At 44.0% G+C, this 17,104-nt stretch overlaps 1 protein-coding gene across 5 annotated transcripts in view; it reads left to right on the top strand.

Annotated features, from left to right (window-relative positions):
• Nucleotides 1–17,104, top strand: part of PPP2R2C (protein phosphatase 2 regulatory subunit Bgamma) — a 170,469-nt gene extending 153,365 nt beyond the window's left edge. For all 5 annotated transcript variants that reach the window (XM_042871960.1, XM_042871963.1, XM_042871961.1 and 2 more), the window contains 3 exons: nucleotides 2,828–2,997; nucleotides 6,889–6,980; nucleotides 14,280–17,104. In XM_042871960.1, the coding sequence (XP_042727894.1) occupies nucleotides 2,828–2,997; nucleotides 6,889–6,980; nucleotides 14,280–14,571 (554 nt within the window). In that variant the 3' untranslated portion in view covers nucleotides 14,572–17,104. The remainder of the gene's footprint in view (nucleotides 1–2,827; nucleotides 2,998–6,888; nucleotides 6,981–14,279) is intronic.

The following is a 17,104-nucleotide window of genomic DNA, read 5'->3' as shown; positions in this document are numbered from 1 at the left end:
TGATCACTTTCCTGTGATAAAACTGTAGATATCTGCATATATTTCTGCACAGTAAGTGCACGCTTTGGCAGTGCCTTTCGCAGCCACCGATAGTCTACATTTAGGTCATAGAAATCCAAGGCACAGTAACAATCATCGTTTTTTAAATGAGATGAGAGCTTTTCAGCAGATGGCAGCTCCTTTTGGGAAAGAACATATTTTTATGCCTCGGGCTTTCTTCAGAATTCAGGAAAACAGTGCTCTGGCAAGTATTCCTCTCCCAGCCCATCCTTCTGCCCAAAGTGTGGAATTCTGTGCAAAGCTACCCTGGTTTTCAAGTTGGGAGCAGGAAGCCTGGCAGAAAGGGACTGCACATTGCAGGAATGGTGTCTGCCCTAGAAATAATCAAGGAATCAATTGGGGGGTGTAGTAGACTTTGCAGTCAAATCTCAGTGAAGTTCAGATTCCAAATTCTAGTCCAGCGAGATCTGTGTTGCTTGCCTGAATTAACGTACCAGGTACATGGCCTTCATTGCTGTTCTGCCTCCAGGTGCCTAGCTTTATTAGCCATTCTGACAGTGTGCCTTTCTGCAGTGTGCATGTTCCCTTGCATTGATGCTAAACCACAGATAGCTGAACCATAAGTGCTCTGTCTCACCTTCATTTCCTGAGGCCACTCAGTGCCCTGTTCTGTTGTTAGGCATGCTGTAGTTGCTGCACTTCCTTTGTAACACCGAGAGTTGCTCCTGATTTCCTTTAACAATTCTCCTCCTTTAGTTATGCTACTGTAGGGCATACCTGCAAAGAAATTCTGCTCATAGAATTGCTGCCTTTCTTTCTGCAGTGATATTGGGCTTTTATGCCTGCAGTAGTTGGTGCAGCTTAATTAATCTAAGTCATTCTAATATTAACTGTGGTGAGGCTAGAAAAGCAATAAACAGTGCAGATAAGGGATGAAATGGCTTAATATCATTAATTAACAAAACACAGAGCATCCAGGTACAAATATTACTTCTCTTCTAATCACTGGCAGTTGGATGATGAGACACATAGAACTGAGAAAACACATCTAAGCTCTAAATGAAGGTGTAGTTCAGTTAGGTTTTCTTTTTCTTTTCTGGTTTTAATAGCAACTTCACATCATAATTAGGAGGATGAAATTCTTGCCAACCAAGTACGTAGTTTGGACAGATTAAAGGCAAGAGGTATGAGAAATGATAATTGCTTCGTGCTCGTCAGAATTCTATTGAAAATCTGACAGGATAATTACAAAATACCTACTTTGCAGAATGTCTAGGCAAATTTTTGAAGAGCTATTTAAAGTTGCTCGTTTACAGTCTGTCTGAAAAGTTTTTCCCCCTCTTTTGAAATAGTTCAGAGCCATTTAGAAGTGTTGTACATGTACAAATATAGACCTTATTCCCATGTGCATGCCTGGCTGCATTCCGCTGCACACCCCCAAAGAAAATTGCCCATCATTTTTTTGCATTACCCCCTCATCCATCGCCCACATACTCACCCTTAACTTTCCGCTGATTATTTCACCTGATGGAAAGTGTAACTCTGTTGCTTTCAACAGGCTGAATCATAGCTATAGATAAATGAACTGAGAAAAAAAAACATCCCAATGGACTGCACAAAAAAGTCTGTTTTGACTGACAGCAAAAAGTTGTTCTACTTTCAGCACATCTCATCTTAGACGGCATGGTGGTGTTGGGTTGATGGTTGGATCTGATGAACTTGGAGATCTTTTCCAATCTTAAGGATGCTGTGATTCTGTGAAATGGCTTTTCTTCACCTGCTTTTGTAACTTGGAAGTCAGGCTCACCAAATTGCCAGTTTTCAAAGAATATTCTAGACATAGCTGCCAGAACCATACTGACTCACAGCATGGTTCTGGCCCTGGAGGTGTTAAAGAAACATGTAGATGTTGTAGTGAAGGACATGATTTCATGGTTAGCAAGAAACATTGGTGATAGGTGAACGGTTGGAGGGTTGGATGATCTTAGAGGTCTTTTCCAACCTTCGTAATTCTAGGATTTTACTGGTAGCTGAAGGACTGAAATTTTGACTTCCTACTGAACTTCACCACGTGAAGTCATTTGAATCACAGGGCTACAGAGTTCTGTAGAAAGGCCACGGAATGGCCCAGGGCTCCTTTAGGAGTTGACTTATGCCTTTATGTTCTCTTCAGCCATCTGTGTCCTGCTATAGGACCTGACACCAGCACCACCTGGTCTCCTCAGTTCCGAGCTCTGGCAGGGCTAGAATTTGTGAGGGATTTTTGGGGAAGGATGAAGAGATCTTGGTTAGTATAATGGGCTTGTAACAAATGAGGTGAGGTTCACAAAAAAGAGTTGTTTCAATAATGGCAATTCAACATGAGTCATCAATATCATGATTGTAGACAACCAACAGGGGTGTCATGGCCCTTGTACACCTCCTGTGTGACAGCAACAACTGCATTTTTTGTTACGTTTAAGAAAACAGGATGTGGGAACCCCAGGATGGATGCCCACGGGTGAGCAGCCTTGCTGTTCTGTAGCTGTAGTCAACTGCACGCTGTATTTTATGTAGTTTCCCAAAGAGATGCTTTGGGACCACAGTGATAAGGTTAATTACTGTAAATTTGAAGCTTATGTTTGTATTTTTATATGAAGATAAGATAACGTTCATAGAAAGATGAAAAAGAAAGGATAAAGGTGCCGGGCATAGAATTAATTCTATTTTGTGTGCTTCTGTGTAGTGGATTACCTTGTTTCACAAGAAATACACAGTACAGGTTGTGTAACAAAGTGTTTCTTCTGTAGAATTCTGATCTCTCCCTTGCTTCTTTTTCTTTAAACAGTTTATGAAGAACCAGAAGACCCCAGTAATAGATCATTTTTTTCAGAAATTATCTCTTCAGTGTCAGATGTCAAATTCAGTCACAGCGGTAGATACATGCTAACAAGAGATTACCTCACTGTCAAGGTTTGGGATCTGAACATGGAAACAAAGCCTGTAGAAACGTACCAGGTAGGTGTCTCCTACTGACCACCTCTTCACTGAAATGCAATGATAGAAAAACATTTCTCTATTAAAAAACTGCAAGTTAACTGTAAGTATTTTCTTAAGCTTTTCCTGCTTGCTTTGATTAACTGCAAGTTAAGAGTTGTTAACCATTGTGATTAAAGTCCTGATACTGGAATCCTTGCAGTTGCAAAAGGACAATTTCAGCAGTAGTAAAGAAAGATGTGCAACTCCTAGGGAATCAGGATAACAGTGTGGAATGGGCTCTTGAAAGAGAAACAATGCTTCCAGCAAGGGAAATCATCTCTTCACTTCGGCATCCATTTTCAGTTGATGTATTCTACTATTAACATTTGAAAGCAAGTGAGGAAAGGATGTTGTGAATTGATTAGTGTTCTGCTCCCTCTGGGACTGCTGAGAGTTTACACCTTTATCATTTCAGAACTTTTTTTCAAAACTTCACTATACATTTCTCCCTTGTGCCTAGTTCTAAAAGAGATCGTTGTTAAACCCTGACATTACCACTGACACAGCACTTCGTGAATGCCAGACAGACACATCTGGTTGCCTGAATTCATTGTGATATTATCCAGACAAAATGCCAGTGGCTGCAGCCAGTGCTGCGTTTGTGCTCTGACATCTGTTCTAGTTGGCAGTGGAGGTCTGAGCTTGTGACTCTGCCTTCAAAAGGGAAAATGTGTCTGGGACACAGAAAATGCCTGTAACAAACATGCAGTGAGAAAAAGCTGTTAAGCTACCTACAGAAGAGTGTGAAAAGAAGGGAAAATGTCATTCATGTGGCTTATGCATAGAGATGGTCCTGCAGTACTGTGGAACTTCGTGTCCAGTGGCAAGTGGGGCACAGCAGTTCACAGTAACTACTATGAAGATTATATTTAAAATAATATATAAGGAGAATTTGGTGGTGAGTCTTGTCAAAACAACCACCAGTAATATTGGAGGTGGGTATTAGAAAGTGTTCAGTAGACAATGTGGGCAATGTTTTCCAGTGCACCCGTTGCATTTCAGTGGATACCCTGTGCTGTATCTCCTGTTAGCATTGGGAACTCTGAGCCTGTGTATCTTTAAAATGACAGAATTGGTTTTGCTCTGAAAATGGCAGTGTTTGCAATGCTAAATGTGTTTGAAAAGTTGATATGCTGTAAAAATCGAGTGGGGAGGGTAAGAGTGAGACAGTGTTTTATAGAAAAGAATTGTATCTCAGGTTTTAGGAACTTAGATAATATATTATTTTATATTCATGCTAATGGAGTAGGCAGCCTTCTCCCCAGAGAGGAATAGCTGGTCAAGCCAACCTGTTCATCTTGGCTTTGCCATCTGCTTTTATTTCCTGCTGTTGCTAGCTATGAAGCAAGCTGGCCACCTTTAAATCAGTCTGACACCCAACAGTGGGGCCAATTAAAAAGTTACATTTCTCCATGCTGAGATGTGGAAATTGATTATAATGTGAATTTCTCAGTACTAGGTATTGCAGTCAGAACAAAGAAAACAGAACTGTGTTCTGGCTGCATTACTTTAATCCAGAGATTGCCTTTCTTTTTCAGTGCTTTGTGAAGAGCATGCAGATGCAGTCTCAAGTGCTGTAACCCAATGAGGAGAATCCACAGCTCAGAGGCCTTAGGAAATCCATAGCATAGGTCTGTGTAGGATTCACACAGTCCAACTGCTCTCAGCAACCTCTGATCTTTTTTCAGCTGCAGAGTTGTTATCAGTGCTGTGGCCAAAAGACTGCTATTGCATCGAGCAGCTGTTGCAGAAACATTTTTTCTGCTGACAGTGATTCAAACATGGTTGTCTTCTGTTTATGCTTCACATAGAAGAAAAAAAAAATAGGCAGAATATGGTGCCCTGGACAGCACAGAGAGCAATACAATAGAGTTGCCAGTGCTTGAACATTGCAAGGCATCCCTGCCTGAAAGGACGCTCTTTTCCTGCTGCCCAGGTGAATGATTCCAGCAGAACCATACCAGCAGCTACCAGAGGTGAATATGTTCGGAGCTGATAATAGCTTGATCTGCTTTTGGCAGGATTTATTGTATAGGGATTTGGACTAATGTTTCACTTAAGCACAATTCTTGATTGTAAATAGTTGGTCCCAGTGAAATAGCTCCCCACGTAGTCGTATTGCTGTGTAATTCCATAGCAGAAAATGACTTGATAATTCCATGAAGGTCTGACCTAGAACAGCACAGTGAAGGAAGGGAGAATGCCTGGGGTTAGCAATGAATTTGCTTGGGACTGGGATGTGGAAAGAACAATATGTACAGATGAAGCAAATCTGATTTTACCCCCAATCTGTTGTGGCAGATGAGCATGAATGCAAGGTGAAAGTTAAGTGCTTTCTGTTGGATTTTCCTAGTCTCTGAGGGTCTGAATGTGGTCAAATGTGGTGACCAAAGGGCTGTCCCAGGCCATCTGGGAGTCAGCCAAGAAAAAGGGGCTGAGACCTTGAGGAAATCAGCAAGACAACCGAGAGAGAATATGCAAAATGCTTCTTGGCAGAGCTGATGAAAGGCACAGCTCTGAGCTGCGGAGTCGGACACGCATTGCAGAGGGTGTGTGCATTACAGTGGTCATGACAGATGGCTGCTGGAAGTGGGAACTAGGGAGGCCTAGAAATGGCAGTCAGCAGGCAAATATGATCTGCTTTCTTTACCTGCCTTAACCTTTGTGTTTCTTCCGCATACTGGGAGCTCACAAACGTGGTAATGGAAAGAGCTCCAGTTCTGTAAATGATGGTGGTAGCACAAAAAAGCTCTAAGTAAAGAGAAAGTGAAAGGATTTAATTACAAAGGGTGCAATAAACTGCATCAGTTCCGAATATTCTGACCTATGAGGTAAATGCTCTTCAGGGCAGAGGAGGGTGCTGGGGGTGTGCAGGAAGAATCGCAGTCAGCAGACCCTTATTCAGATGGCCAGGAACAGAGCAGTTTGTATGGACCCACAAAGCCAGTGCCCCTGTGCCAGAGCTCAGCAGTGCTGTCGGGTTGCTGTGTGTCCCTGGAGGCCCTCCACACAGCTTTGTTTTACAGTTTCTGCAACTGCTAGAAGAAAACACCAGGAATGAGAGCGCATCCATAAATTCACCTAGGCAGGGGTTCTGTAGCTCATTATTTCCATGCAAAAGGAAACCAATCATCCAGAAGGAAAACTAATCAAATTCAGCAAAGGGCTGAAACAGTTTGCGTGAGGTCTGTCTCTTTATGAGAATTCTTATTCAACCCAGAGGAGAGGTCTTCTCCTGGTTAATCCCACTTTTCAAGTATTTATGTGAGAATGTGCAGTGTTGTTTTTAAGTCTCAGCCAAATAGTAAATGTCCTTGGGCTAAATTAGTGTTCTAATTCGCAGCCTGTGGAACTGCAGCCTTGTGCTGTATTTTGCTTCTAAAATACCTTTCCCAAATGTGTGTATTACCACACGCGACAGGTTCTTTTAATGGAGCCAGGTTCCTTCTGCCACAAGAAGCGATAATCCACTTATTTTGGAATGTGACAAATTTGTTACAATTTAAATTAGATTTCGTGCACGTTAATTAGCACATCTAGGGCATCAGGTGGTGAAACATCTTTGGGAATTAGGCTGGCATTGAGAAAATCAGCCAAGCGAGAAACAAGTGTGTTGTGGAGGGGTGGTTTGCAGCCTGCTGAGGAAGGTATGCTTCATGCCTTCCTGCAGCAATAATTCTGCAGCACCTGGTTAATTGGGTTGTGGGAAGGCGTGGATAGCTTCTTCAAACACAGTATCTTCTGCAGAGTCACCAATCTGTGCAGCATAATTTGCAAGTGACTGCGAGAGATAAAGCAGGGAGTAGGGGACTGGCTTTGGAGTTGGTTGTGTTGTTTCATGGATAACAGCTGCTGTTTTCTACAAAACAGGTCCACGATTACCTTAGGAGCAAGTTGTGTTCCCTCTATGAAAACGACTGCATCTTTGACAAGTTTGAATGTGCATGGAATGGATCAGACAGGTAATCCATCCTTATGTCCACCATTGCCTTCATTTAGCAAAAGAGCACCCTCCGTAGGATGGACCACTCAAAAAGTAAGGCATTATGTATGGTTATTTTCCATATAAATTTCTATTTCTGCATGGTTGCGCTCAGGCTGATAGGAGGCACATGGTTATTGGTGTAGCTGTGTCTCCAGCATCCATGGACATGATGCATATATATATTTTTGATCTTGGCTCATGCCTTATGGGAAAACAAATTCAATTTTTTTTTTTTTTTTGCCTAAAATGGTAGGTGCAAGAATTGAAGAGAATGCAGGTGATGCACACAACCTCAGCAGCGTACTGAGGAAGCTTACGTGTGATCCTGCGTTTACATGAGCTCTTTCCAAAATCCAGTCCATTTATTGGAAATGGGGAGAGAGAAAAAGCAGAGACAGACCACTGATTCTCTGCAAACTGCTGCCACCTTCACACTGATTCTTCTGCAGCTTATACTTTATGTGCTCCCCGGTTTTATGAATGCAAGGAGTGGGTCCTGTTTGTATCTTGATTACAGCATCTTGTTAAATCTTTTCACAAGAGATACTGACACAAATGAGAAGGAGAGAGAGGGAGGGTGGAATTCAGCAGTACCTTATTGCTCGCAGATAGTGGTGGTACTTTGGACAGTGGGGATATTGCATTATAAGAACTAGGCAGCCTAGAGGACGGGGATGATAAAAATGAGTGAATCCAGGAGTATAAAGTAAGGGCGAGGATTTTAGCTGGAAGAAAGCACGAAATTCCATTTTGCCAGTTGAAAACAACTCATGGGGACATTCATACTCCATGGAAGGGATTAGCAGACTGTAGAATGCATGAGAGAGGGGGCACAAGCCAGGTTTGCATGGCACACAGTGACTCGTTGGCTCAGCACAGCTGGGAGCCAAAAGGCAAGTGCTGCCAGTCAGTTTAGCGTGCTCAGAGAGCTTGGAGCTGTGCCTTCAGCTCACTTAGCCTCACCTTTGGGGAAAGCAGTCCATCTCGTGTCACAGGGAGCAGGGATGCGTGCCTCGGTAATATTTGCTCACCAGGATTAACTCAGTGTTGAGTATACTCCATGATACAAACTGCAGGCCATTTAAAAACATGTAGATGAACCACCCTGGACAACATGCTTCCTAGATTATCATTGCACTTGGGATACCAGCAGTTGTTTTCAGTGTGGTCAGAAAGTGGGAACAACCCACAAAAATATGAGGGGAAGAGCCTGGTTTTGGAGCTTCTCTCTGACCTCCCAACATCGTGCATGAGAAGATGGGTTGACTCCAGAGATTCTGAGTGCTGCTTGTTCCTGCTTGGTAGTTTGGTTCTACTGGAAATACCAAAGTAAAAGCCTTTCAGTGGTGCCAACCGCTGTCTAAATCTGATACGAAGAATCACACAATCATAGAATAGAAACACAGAATCAGTTGAGTTGGAAGGGACCTTTAAAGGTAATCTAGTCCAGCTGCCCTGCAATGAACAGGGACAAATCAAATAATTCAGATATTCTGAAACCTGAACAAACATTCAGGCCATTCAGGTCCTTTCAGACCATTTTGCCTATCCTCAGAGGGAGTTCCCAGTATGTCGTGCAGGATGGGCAGCCACGTGGCCCAGAGTCCTTCTGCCTTCATCGCATGAAGTGCTGCCATCCACGCTGATGAAGCAAAACCACTGTCTGAATGGCTGCCTGCTAATAACACAAGTTTTATTTAATAGCAGGATGTAAAATGAGTGTAATATTTTAGCTCCTACCTGACAGATCAGAAAGATCAGCGCAGTAAGTAATTATTAAGTGGGAGCCTTGCACTGTGAGGGCTTAATTTGTTGTACTGCCCAAACATCAGGGGGTTGTTAGCCGTGCACAATTACCAGATCTGTCACTAAGCACAATATGCTGCTCTCGAGTGTAAGGAGGCATTCTGTAGAGTGGCTGGAACGTTTGACAGAAGATAAGGATCTGCTCTAGTTTAGTTGTTTCTTTTTAAGAGTCAAATATACCAGTGCTGATGCTCATCTTTTGAGGTGATGAAATTCATATTCAATCTTCTAAGTTCCTTGCTCCTGTGCACAGCAAACATTTTATCATTTTGCTACACACTACAAGATTATTTTGGCTTTGGTGGATCGTAATTTACATTACATTTGGGTACCAGCAGCTATTAGAGAGCAGTTCATTTGAATAGTTAAGTCACTTACTTTGATCCTTTGGTGTATGTTTTTCAACAAAGCCTTTCTGCTAAAGGTAAGCAATGCTTACTAACAGTGGTATTACTAAGAGATGCTACAATATAATGTTTATGGCATTAAATCATATTCATAGCAGTAATAATTGCAGTTCTAAACATGTTACTTCTATCCTTTGCAGAGTTTACGGTGACAAGATAAAGTGAAAAGCTTGTTCATTTAAAAATGAAAGCATGCTTATTACTTGGGATAAAATAGTTTTTATTAATTTTGTCGTTATTAAGGAGTTGGCATAGGCAATGATAGAACCTGATGGTGAGGCTGCTTACAAAAAAATCAATGTTCATGAGCTCTGATTAGAACGTGATTGATGCTCAGTTTCTCCAATGAACAGGAACTAATCTGATCAGACAGAGCCTATCTCATTTGCTGAAGGGCACATTAATCAGCAGGCACTTGGGCAGAAACAGTGGTCAGGGAGAGAGTCAGGCAGAGGTCTTACAGTAATTCAGCCAGATGAGCACATATTATCTGTGGTGGAGTATATTACACTAAAATCATGCCATCTTTATTGTATATACATCATTACGTGACTGTGGAGATACGTGAGCTCTGCTTTGTATGCCACTTGCGTTCGATTCTTCCATTCAACTCCGAAGTCAAGGCTTTCAGTAACAACCCCCAGCACCCTGCTACTTACCCGTTCTTTTATTCAGTTATACCTCAAAAATTAGTATTTATAAATCTTTCCTTGTTTGTTTGTGATATACTGAAGGAATAAGTAAAAGAAAAATTAATGTAGTGCATTCTACATAGTAGCAAATGAATACCTGAGTGACTGTTCTGTTTTTAAGACTGCACTGAACGGTGTATGGCAGGCTTCTGAATGCCATCACCATTAGTGCTGTGCTGTAAGCAGATGAATGAAGCCACACAGCACTGTGCAGTCAGCCCCTCCCTACTGAAATGCCAGTCATCCTGGGGTACAGCCACCAGCCTTCGCTCTGTCAGGTGGGACTGGCAGGTCCCAGGGCAGGGCTGCTCACTGCCTGTTCGTGCTGGCACTGCGCTCTGTTCTGCTGGGGGACATCGGGGCTTGGCATGACTCATGCTAGCCTGGGAGGGCTGGGAGTTCCTCTTATTTCCAGTCTTAACCACAAGCAGGGTTTGAACAGCTGGTCTTTAAGGTCCCTTCCAACCTAAGCTGTTCTGCGATTCTCAGGATCGTCACAGGAAGATGTAAGGCCTTGCGTGTTAGTCCTAGAAGGTAGCAGGGTAGATTAGATGGTACTGAAATCTTGCAGGTGTGGGGGCTCAGCATAACTGGGCAGATGGTTACAGGTGGAGGAAATGGCCCCTTCCATGTTGGGTGCCTGGAGGGGCAGCTCTGCAGAGACTCAGGACAGCAGTCTGGAGGCAGCTGCGGTGAGCGCTGCTCTGATCCAGTGGTAAGTCTTCCCCTCAGAGCCTTAGGGGGCAGGCAGGGCTGGTTTCATTTTTCCATGGTCTCTCAGCCTGCCCTGTGCTGGCCATTGAAGCTTTCCCAGACCTTGCCTCGTCTCATCCTGTGAGCTCTTGACTGGCAGTGAAGGGGGGAAGCTCTGACATGAGCTGGACTTCTCTGGACAATAGAGATCTATATGTGAAGAAGAAACTGTCACGCAGCTCAGAAGACTGATCTGAGCCAGAATTGGCCCAAAGCAGGTTTTAAAACCTAAACAGAACAGTGTATGATTGGGTTTTTAAGCAAGCCCTAATTCTAACTGATAATCCCAGAGCTTCAGAGTCAAGGCAGCTGAATCAAGTTGTAGTGATTAAAACTGTCTGTGTACTGGGAAGGGCTGCTACATGGATGATATTAAAGGGCTTGGCTTGCAGTAAAGAAATCTGAATAAAGTAGGGGAGTAACAGAGATTTGAGAAAGGCAAAAGTATGCTGGTTCTCAGTGACTGACTGAGGAGAGCTCAATGGCTGAATGTAGTGTGGAAAAAAACCTCACTGCAGTTCAGTATAAATGCTGAGGGCCAGTTGGACACACCTGAGGTTGGCAGAACAGGAAATACGTTGATGTTGGACTGCAATGGATTTTTCCTTCCTCCTGTAAGAATACATTTGTTCCGCTTGTAAATAATGGTTTGCTCTCAGAGATGTAAATTTAGCACAGCTGCCAGGGAGGTGGTGGGGTCACCATGCCTGGAGGCGTTCAGGAACCGTGGAGATGTGGCACTGAGGGACGTGGTTAGTGGGCATGGGGTGGTGGGTTGATGGTTGGAATGGATGATCTCGGTGGTCTTTTCCAACCTTAACGATTCTGTGATTCTTGGAGCCTACTTGGAGCAGTGGGCAGAGAGGGAGGCTCAGCTCCCATGGGGTTAGAGCCTTTTTAAAAAAACATACACATATATTTGTATATTTAGTTATTAACTCATGCTTTTTTAAAAAGCAGCTTTGCTTCTGCATGCTCCTTAGGGTCCACTGCTGTGTTGGGAGCCCTGAATGTCCCTGCACAGCTGAGGTGGTCCCTCTGACTGTACTTCTGAGTGCGATCAGAGGTTCAGAGGCTCTCAGCCAGGGCTCATTTGGGTGCTGCCTCAGGCTTCTGTGGGTTGGGGTGGGGGACTTCTGGGTGGGGAGCTCTGGTTTCTTGGACCAGCCTCACTGGGAAGGGTGTGGGTCAGGAGCTCGTGGTAACACTGCTATGCAGAGCAGGTGGCCAGAGATACAGGGCAGGCACTACCTATATTCAGCTGCTATTTCTGTATATGCAGATATACATATATAAATCCTCCTTATGGCATACGTTCCGTCACTGTACATTACATTTTCCTGAACAAGAATAAATTGCAGGGTTGCACTGAGTTCTTACTCTCTTTAATGTTATTTTAAGCAGCAGGTAAGGTTATAATCCATCTGGGTTTGTGACCTTGAACAAGAACGGACACTTTCTCATTTCCATAATGCTATTTTTTACTGAGCCATTAAAATACAGAAAAACAGGGCCAGCATGAAAAGAAGTCATCTACATATGTTAAAAAAAGCCCTGCGATGAATCCAACCAGAGGAAACAGACTTTAAAAAATATATGAGCTGAAGAAATTAAAACGCAAATGGACTGTAAAAGCAGCTTTACTGCAAGCAAAACCTAAAAAAAGATTTTTGACAAGCACTTATCTGTGCTGTTGGTGCATTGGTCCATTGCCTGTGTGAGCACCACTCCCCTGATGAGTTCTGGCTGCATCTGGTGCAGAGGCTGCATGCCCAGGAGCACCAATCCCCCAGTGCAGCTCTGCAGGCTCTTGGGGCCTTGCAGCCCCAGCTCAGACCCCCCCGGTGCTGGGCTGGGCTGTCAGCATCACAGTCATGGTAGTGCGGGGATAGGAAACCACCTCTGCTTTTTGATGTTGTGAATAACCATCGTAGCAGGAGCCCCAGCGACAAGGCACAGTGATTAGGAAGGAGTGAAACATTAGATTTACTGCTGTTTATTCAGTTTCTGAAGTGGGCACTAATCTTGATCAATAGGCTTTCTGCAGCTTCTGGGATACGTTTTATCAAGCTGTCAGGCTGCCTGTTCTTTTGTTTAGCCCATGAGATTGCTCAGGTGCAGCTCAATAAGCAGCACAGTGCCAGGTGAGGCAGGGATGGGGTGTGTCTGCAGACAGCCCCGCTGCAGCTGCTACTGCCCATGGACAAATGCCTCTGGTGCCCGGCGCAGGGCGGAAGCAGCCTGTCAGCTGGCTGCATGCCATCAGCAGACCGCGGAGCAGGACGGAGCTGCGTTGCTCATTTGTATTGCGGCAGCTCCTGAAGGCTCCAGAGCAGATGAAGGTGATGCTGGCTGCGAGCTGCGCATGCAGCGTAGGACAGACAGCTCCTCAACGCAGGGGCACCAAATCTGATGAGCTGGTGTGCAGGGCAGAGAGCACAGCTCGCACTTTGCGTTGTGCTACTGCTGGGTGTGCAGCTCTGCTGGCTGGCTGAGCAGATCCCCCCAGGCAGGAGACAGCAAAATATGAAAGCAGTGCAGCTGTCACCCGTGGTGGAGATTAGTTTGTTAAATGCAGAGTGCGTGAAATATGCTTGTTTGGCTGTACTGAGCAGGCAGATATCGACTGACTGCCCACATCTGTCTTTGAACTCGGTGTGCAGCTCCTCCCATGGAGACCTACCTGGTGGTTTGGGGTGGGTTCCCCTTCTGGAATGGAAGTGCTGAAAGTCACTGTGTTTGGAGCTGAGACAGAAAAGGCGAGCAGAGTATGCCCACAGATGTGGATAGTGAAAAGCTTTGCAGGAGATGAGCTCTCAGGCAAGGTTTTAAAGTCCATGAGTGTGTGTAAGAATCCAGTAACCTGAGGGCCGAGGATGAAATCCTGAATTCCTTACAGCTGCTGACAAAATGCCTCCCCTTGGGGAATGGGGGAACGAAGAAACCATTATTTCAAGCTGATTAATGGGGGACTTACGCAGAGTGAAGTAAGGTTCTTGTCCCTTTTTCCAAGATGCAGAGATACATCCTGGCTTGAATTCTCCTTCACACTTTCTATACAAGAGACAAAGGAACCCTATTTACCTGTACGTTCAGTTTGAAGAAGTATTATATACATTAATTTTAGAAGTGTCTAGACTTGCCAACAGGTCTGTAGCTTCAGAAAGAGAAAGGCTTTATTTTGAAAAGAAATGTACTTTGCAAACTCTGTTTCTTTTTAAAAGATTGTCTCTGGATCCATGGTAATCTCAGAGTCAGAAGAGGTCTGGCTGTGGCACAGGGCGCACTGACACGTCACATCGTTGTCTTGTGAAGTCAGCCTCATGGAGTTGGGGTCCTGGCTTGTGATGGTTTGTGTGAATGGCCACGGTGCCACTGCTGGGGAAACTGTACATTTCACTGAATACTTTCAGAGGGAAGGAGGAGACGTTGGCAGGGAGAAAACTTCACTTTGGGAGGGGGAAAATCCATGGTTTTATTCTTTCCCAGCTAAAACCAGAAGACATCCAGACATCGCTGCTCAGCTGTCCTGAGGAATTCGTGTTAGCAGACCTCCCACAAGCTGCTCTGTAATTATATCTTTGTTTTTTCCCCTCCACCCTCTCTTTCTCTCCCCAGTGTCATCATGACAGGTGCATATAACAACTTCTTTCGAATGTTTGACCGTAACACCAAGCGGGATGTGACCTTGGAGGCATCCCGCGAGAGCAGCAAACCCCGCGCTATTCTCAAGCCCCGGAGAGTCTGCGTTGGTGGCAAACGGAGGAAAGATGACATCAGTGTCGACAGTTTGGACTTTACTAAGAAGATCTTGCACACAGCGTGGCACCCGACTGAGAACATCATTGCTATAGCAGCGACAAACAATCTCTACATATTTCAGGATAAAGTGAACTCAGAAATGCACTAGGTTTATCAATACCCCTCTGTATCTACAAACCAGCCTCTTGAGAGTTGTAAAAGGATGTGATCTTCTCAAAAATTAGGGCTTCTGTGGTGGGATTTGTAGGTTGCATCCTTTCATCCCTCAGCCTGTATCATTACTGGTGGCAAGCCAACTATTCTCATCACTGCAACTGTATGAGTAAAAGGCACGACTGCAAATCCAGCCCCGTGGTCTGTGTCGGTTCCTTAATCCCACAGGGGCACTTACACAGCTGGGGAGTGTTCTGAGGAGGTCTGGGACTCCTCAGCTCCTGTCAGTGCTTTGAGGGTCTCAGTGGTTCACAGGACCACGTCGTTCTGGTGCACTGCCTGCTTCTGCGGCCCACACTTACCACACTGTTAGAGCTTCTGCTTTAATCTTTTGATCAGTATTTCTTTTTCAGTAACATTTTTCCATCTTTCAACTAAGCTGAGCCTGTTTGTGCGCGAATGAATGAGTAGTCGCATCCCTTTGGACCACGTGGCACCTTGGAAGGGCCTCCCAAATTCCTGCTGGTGAGAAGCTGCCCTGTGTCACCTGTCCCATTCCCTTCTTCACACTCTTGTATTATGTATTCACATTACTAACATTGTGCTTTGACTTCCTGAGTGAATAAGCAGCTGGCTGCTGGACTTACTCAGCCAACTTGTTTCAGGAAGTTCGTTCTTCCTCAGTCTCTTTGCTCTGTTTAATATTTAGCAGCTTTCCCCCTAACTTGGCATTACCGCTGCTCGGGGACCGGCTGCTCAAACACAGCCCAGCAGAGTTAATCCATAAGCCTACACTGTCGCCTGGGGGGGGGAGTTCTGGAAGCCTTGGCTAACAGTGCTGTCCTTGGAGGCAAATCCTGACTTCAGTGGAAGTAAAGTCACAGCTCTGCTGGCCACTCCAGGAAATCCCATGTTTGCTCAGTGCAGAATGGTTATTCTTGTCCTGGCATATGGGGAATACAAACAACGCCGTGATAGCTGTAGCTATAAGAAGAATGGTGCTGTGAGAGGTGGCTTTGCTCAGTGAACTGTGAGGTGTCAGCGAGCCCAGTGCTGGGTGATGTGGGTATTCCTGGAGAAAGAGGAAAACACAAAGTCCAAACCAAACCTTCTTCCACATAAACACATCACTGTGAGATCTACAGCTCTTACAGATCTGTCTTTGCTTTCAAATGAATAGGATGAAAGTACATGGAATTATGTGCTCCATTTGGGAAGTCCATGGGAACAGTGTAGTGCTAGGAGAACTTCAAGCACAAGAAAGTTCTGTCTGCCTCCCTAACAGCTCTGGAAGAAAAACTGATATCCCAAAGGATTTCTTCGCAAATCACAAACACGAGAGCACAACTGAGATGATGGCATTAATGAGCCCATATTAAAGCTCCTCAGAAAAAAAACAAAACCATTTCTTTAAGCCATTATGCACTGATGTCTTTGGTAAGTGGAGAACAGACTGATAAAGGGATCCGCATGCTTTCCTGTTTTGTTTTGGAGGAAAGGATGGGTGAAAAGCTACTTTAAAGACCTGAAAAAGCCAAGTCTGTGGCTCTTTTATAAGACATCTTAACACAACACGCCAAACCTGTCTGAAGTTTTCTACATCAGTGCTGTACATTTTGTGTGTGGAAGCACAAACGCACGCGCATCGGTTTCCAGCCATACTGAACACATCCGGTATGAATCGCGTAGGTTAATTTAAAGGGAATGAGGAACGTTTGTTTATTAGATGCTGTGTGCTCTGGCAGGCACGGACAGGATGTGTACATATTTATTCTAACGAGATTCAACAAAACTGCTTTTTTTCCTTGTAAAGAGGTTTAAGGATGTGGTAAGTTGTATAGAAAAGTTGCTCATGCCAAACTGCTGCTTAAGGGCGTCATTCGATTTCTTTGACTTCTGGCCTCCTCATTAACCTTTGCAAACCTTTGCAGCTCAAAAAAAAATTGCTTTGAGCTCATATTGGCATTTACAGGTAGAAGTTCTGTAAAACATGTATTTAGCCTTCACCGTGCTCAAGTAAGAGACTATAGATAACTTATTATAAAGCAGCTCTTAATACAACTCCTTTCTTTTTTCTTTCCTTTTTAATTTGAAGTACCTTACCCTGTTACAGCTCTGGGTACCAAAAAGATCATGTTAAAATTAAAGAAATAAATATATCTTCGGAGCTTTATAAAACTAATGAAACACCCAACCAAAATAACACAGAGTGGTTACAGAGGAAGTAAATAGAAATCTCTCAAAGACCAGTATTCATTCACATCTTTGACTTTGCTACTACAGTTGTTTCCTGGTCTTCTTGAATGTACGGAAAGTTAACATCGTCATTGTGAACGTTTCCAACTTTCTTTCTCTTTTTAGTTTGAGCTTTCAGTGGTGTAGAGTAAATGATGGTAAAGTCGGTAAATCTGATTGTTTTGAAAGCTGTTGTTCATGGCTGCATTCTTTGTGTTGCACAAATTAGCTAACTGTTGTTGAATAAAAATATAAATATGTTAATACCAGCTTTTTCAATAAAATACAACCAA

This window comes from Lagopus leucura, unplaced genomic scaffold (assembly GCF_019238085.1).
Source record: "Lagopus leucura isolate 7727_CA_CO unplaced genomic scaffold, USGS_WTPT01 Super-Scaffold_100004, whole genome shotgun sequence".
Taxonomy (NCBI): Eukaryota; Metazoa; Chordata; class Aves; order Galliformes; family Phasianidae; genus Lagopus; species Lagopus leucura.
Note: the sequence above shows the minus strand (reverse complement) of the source record. Positions and strands in the feature narration are given on the sequence as shown.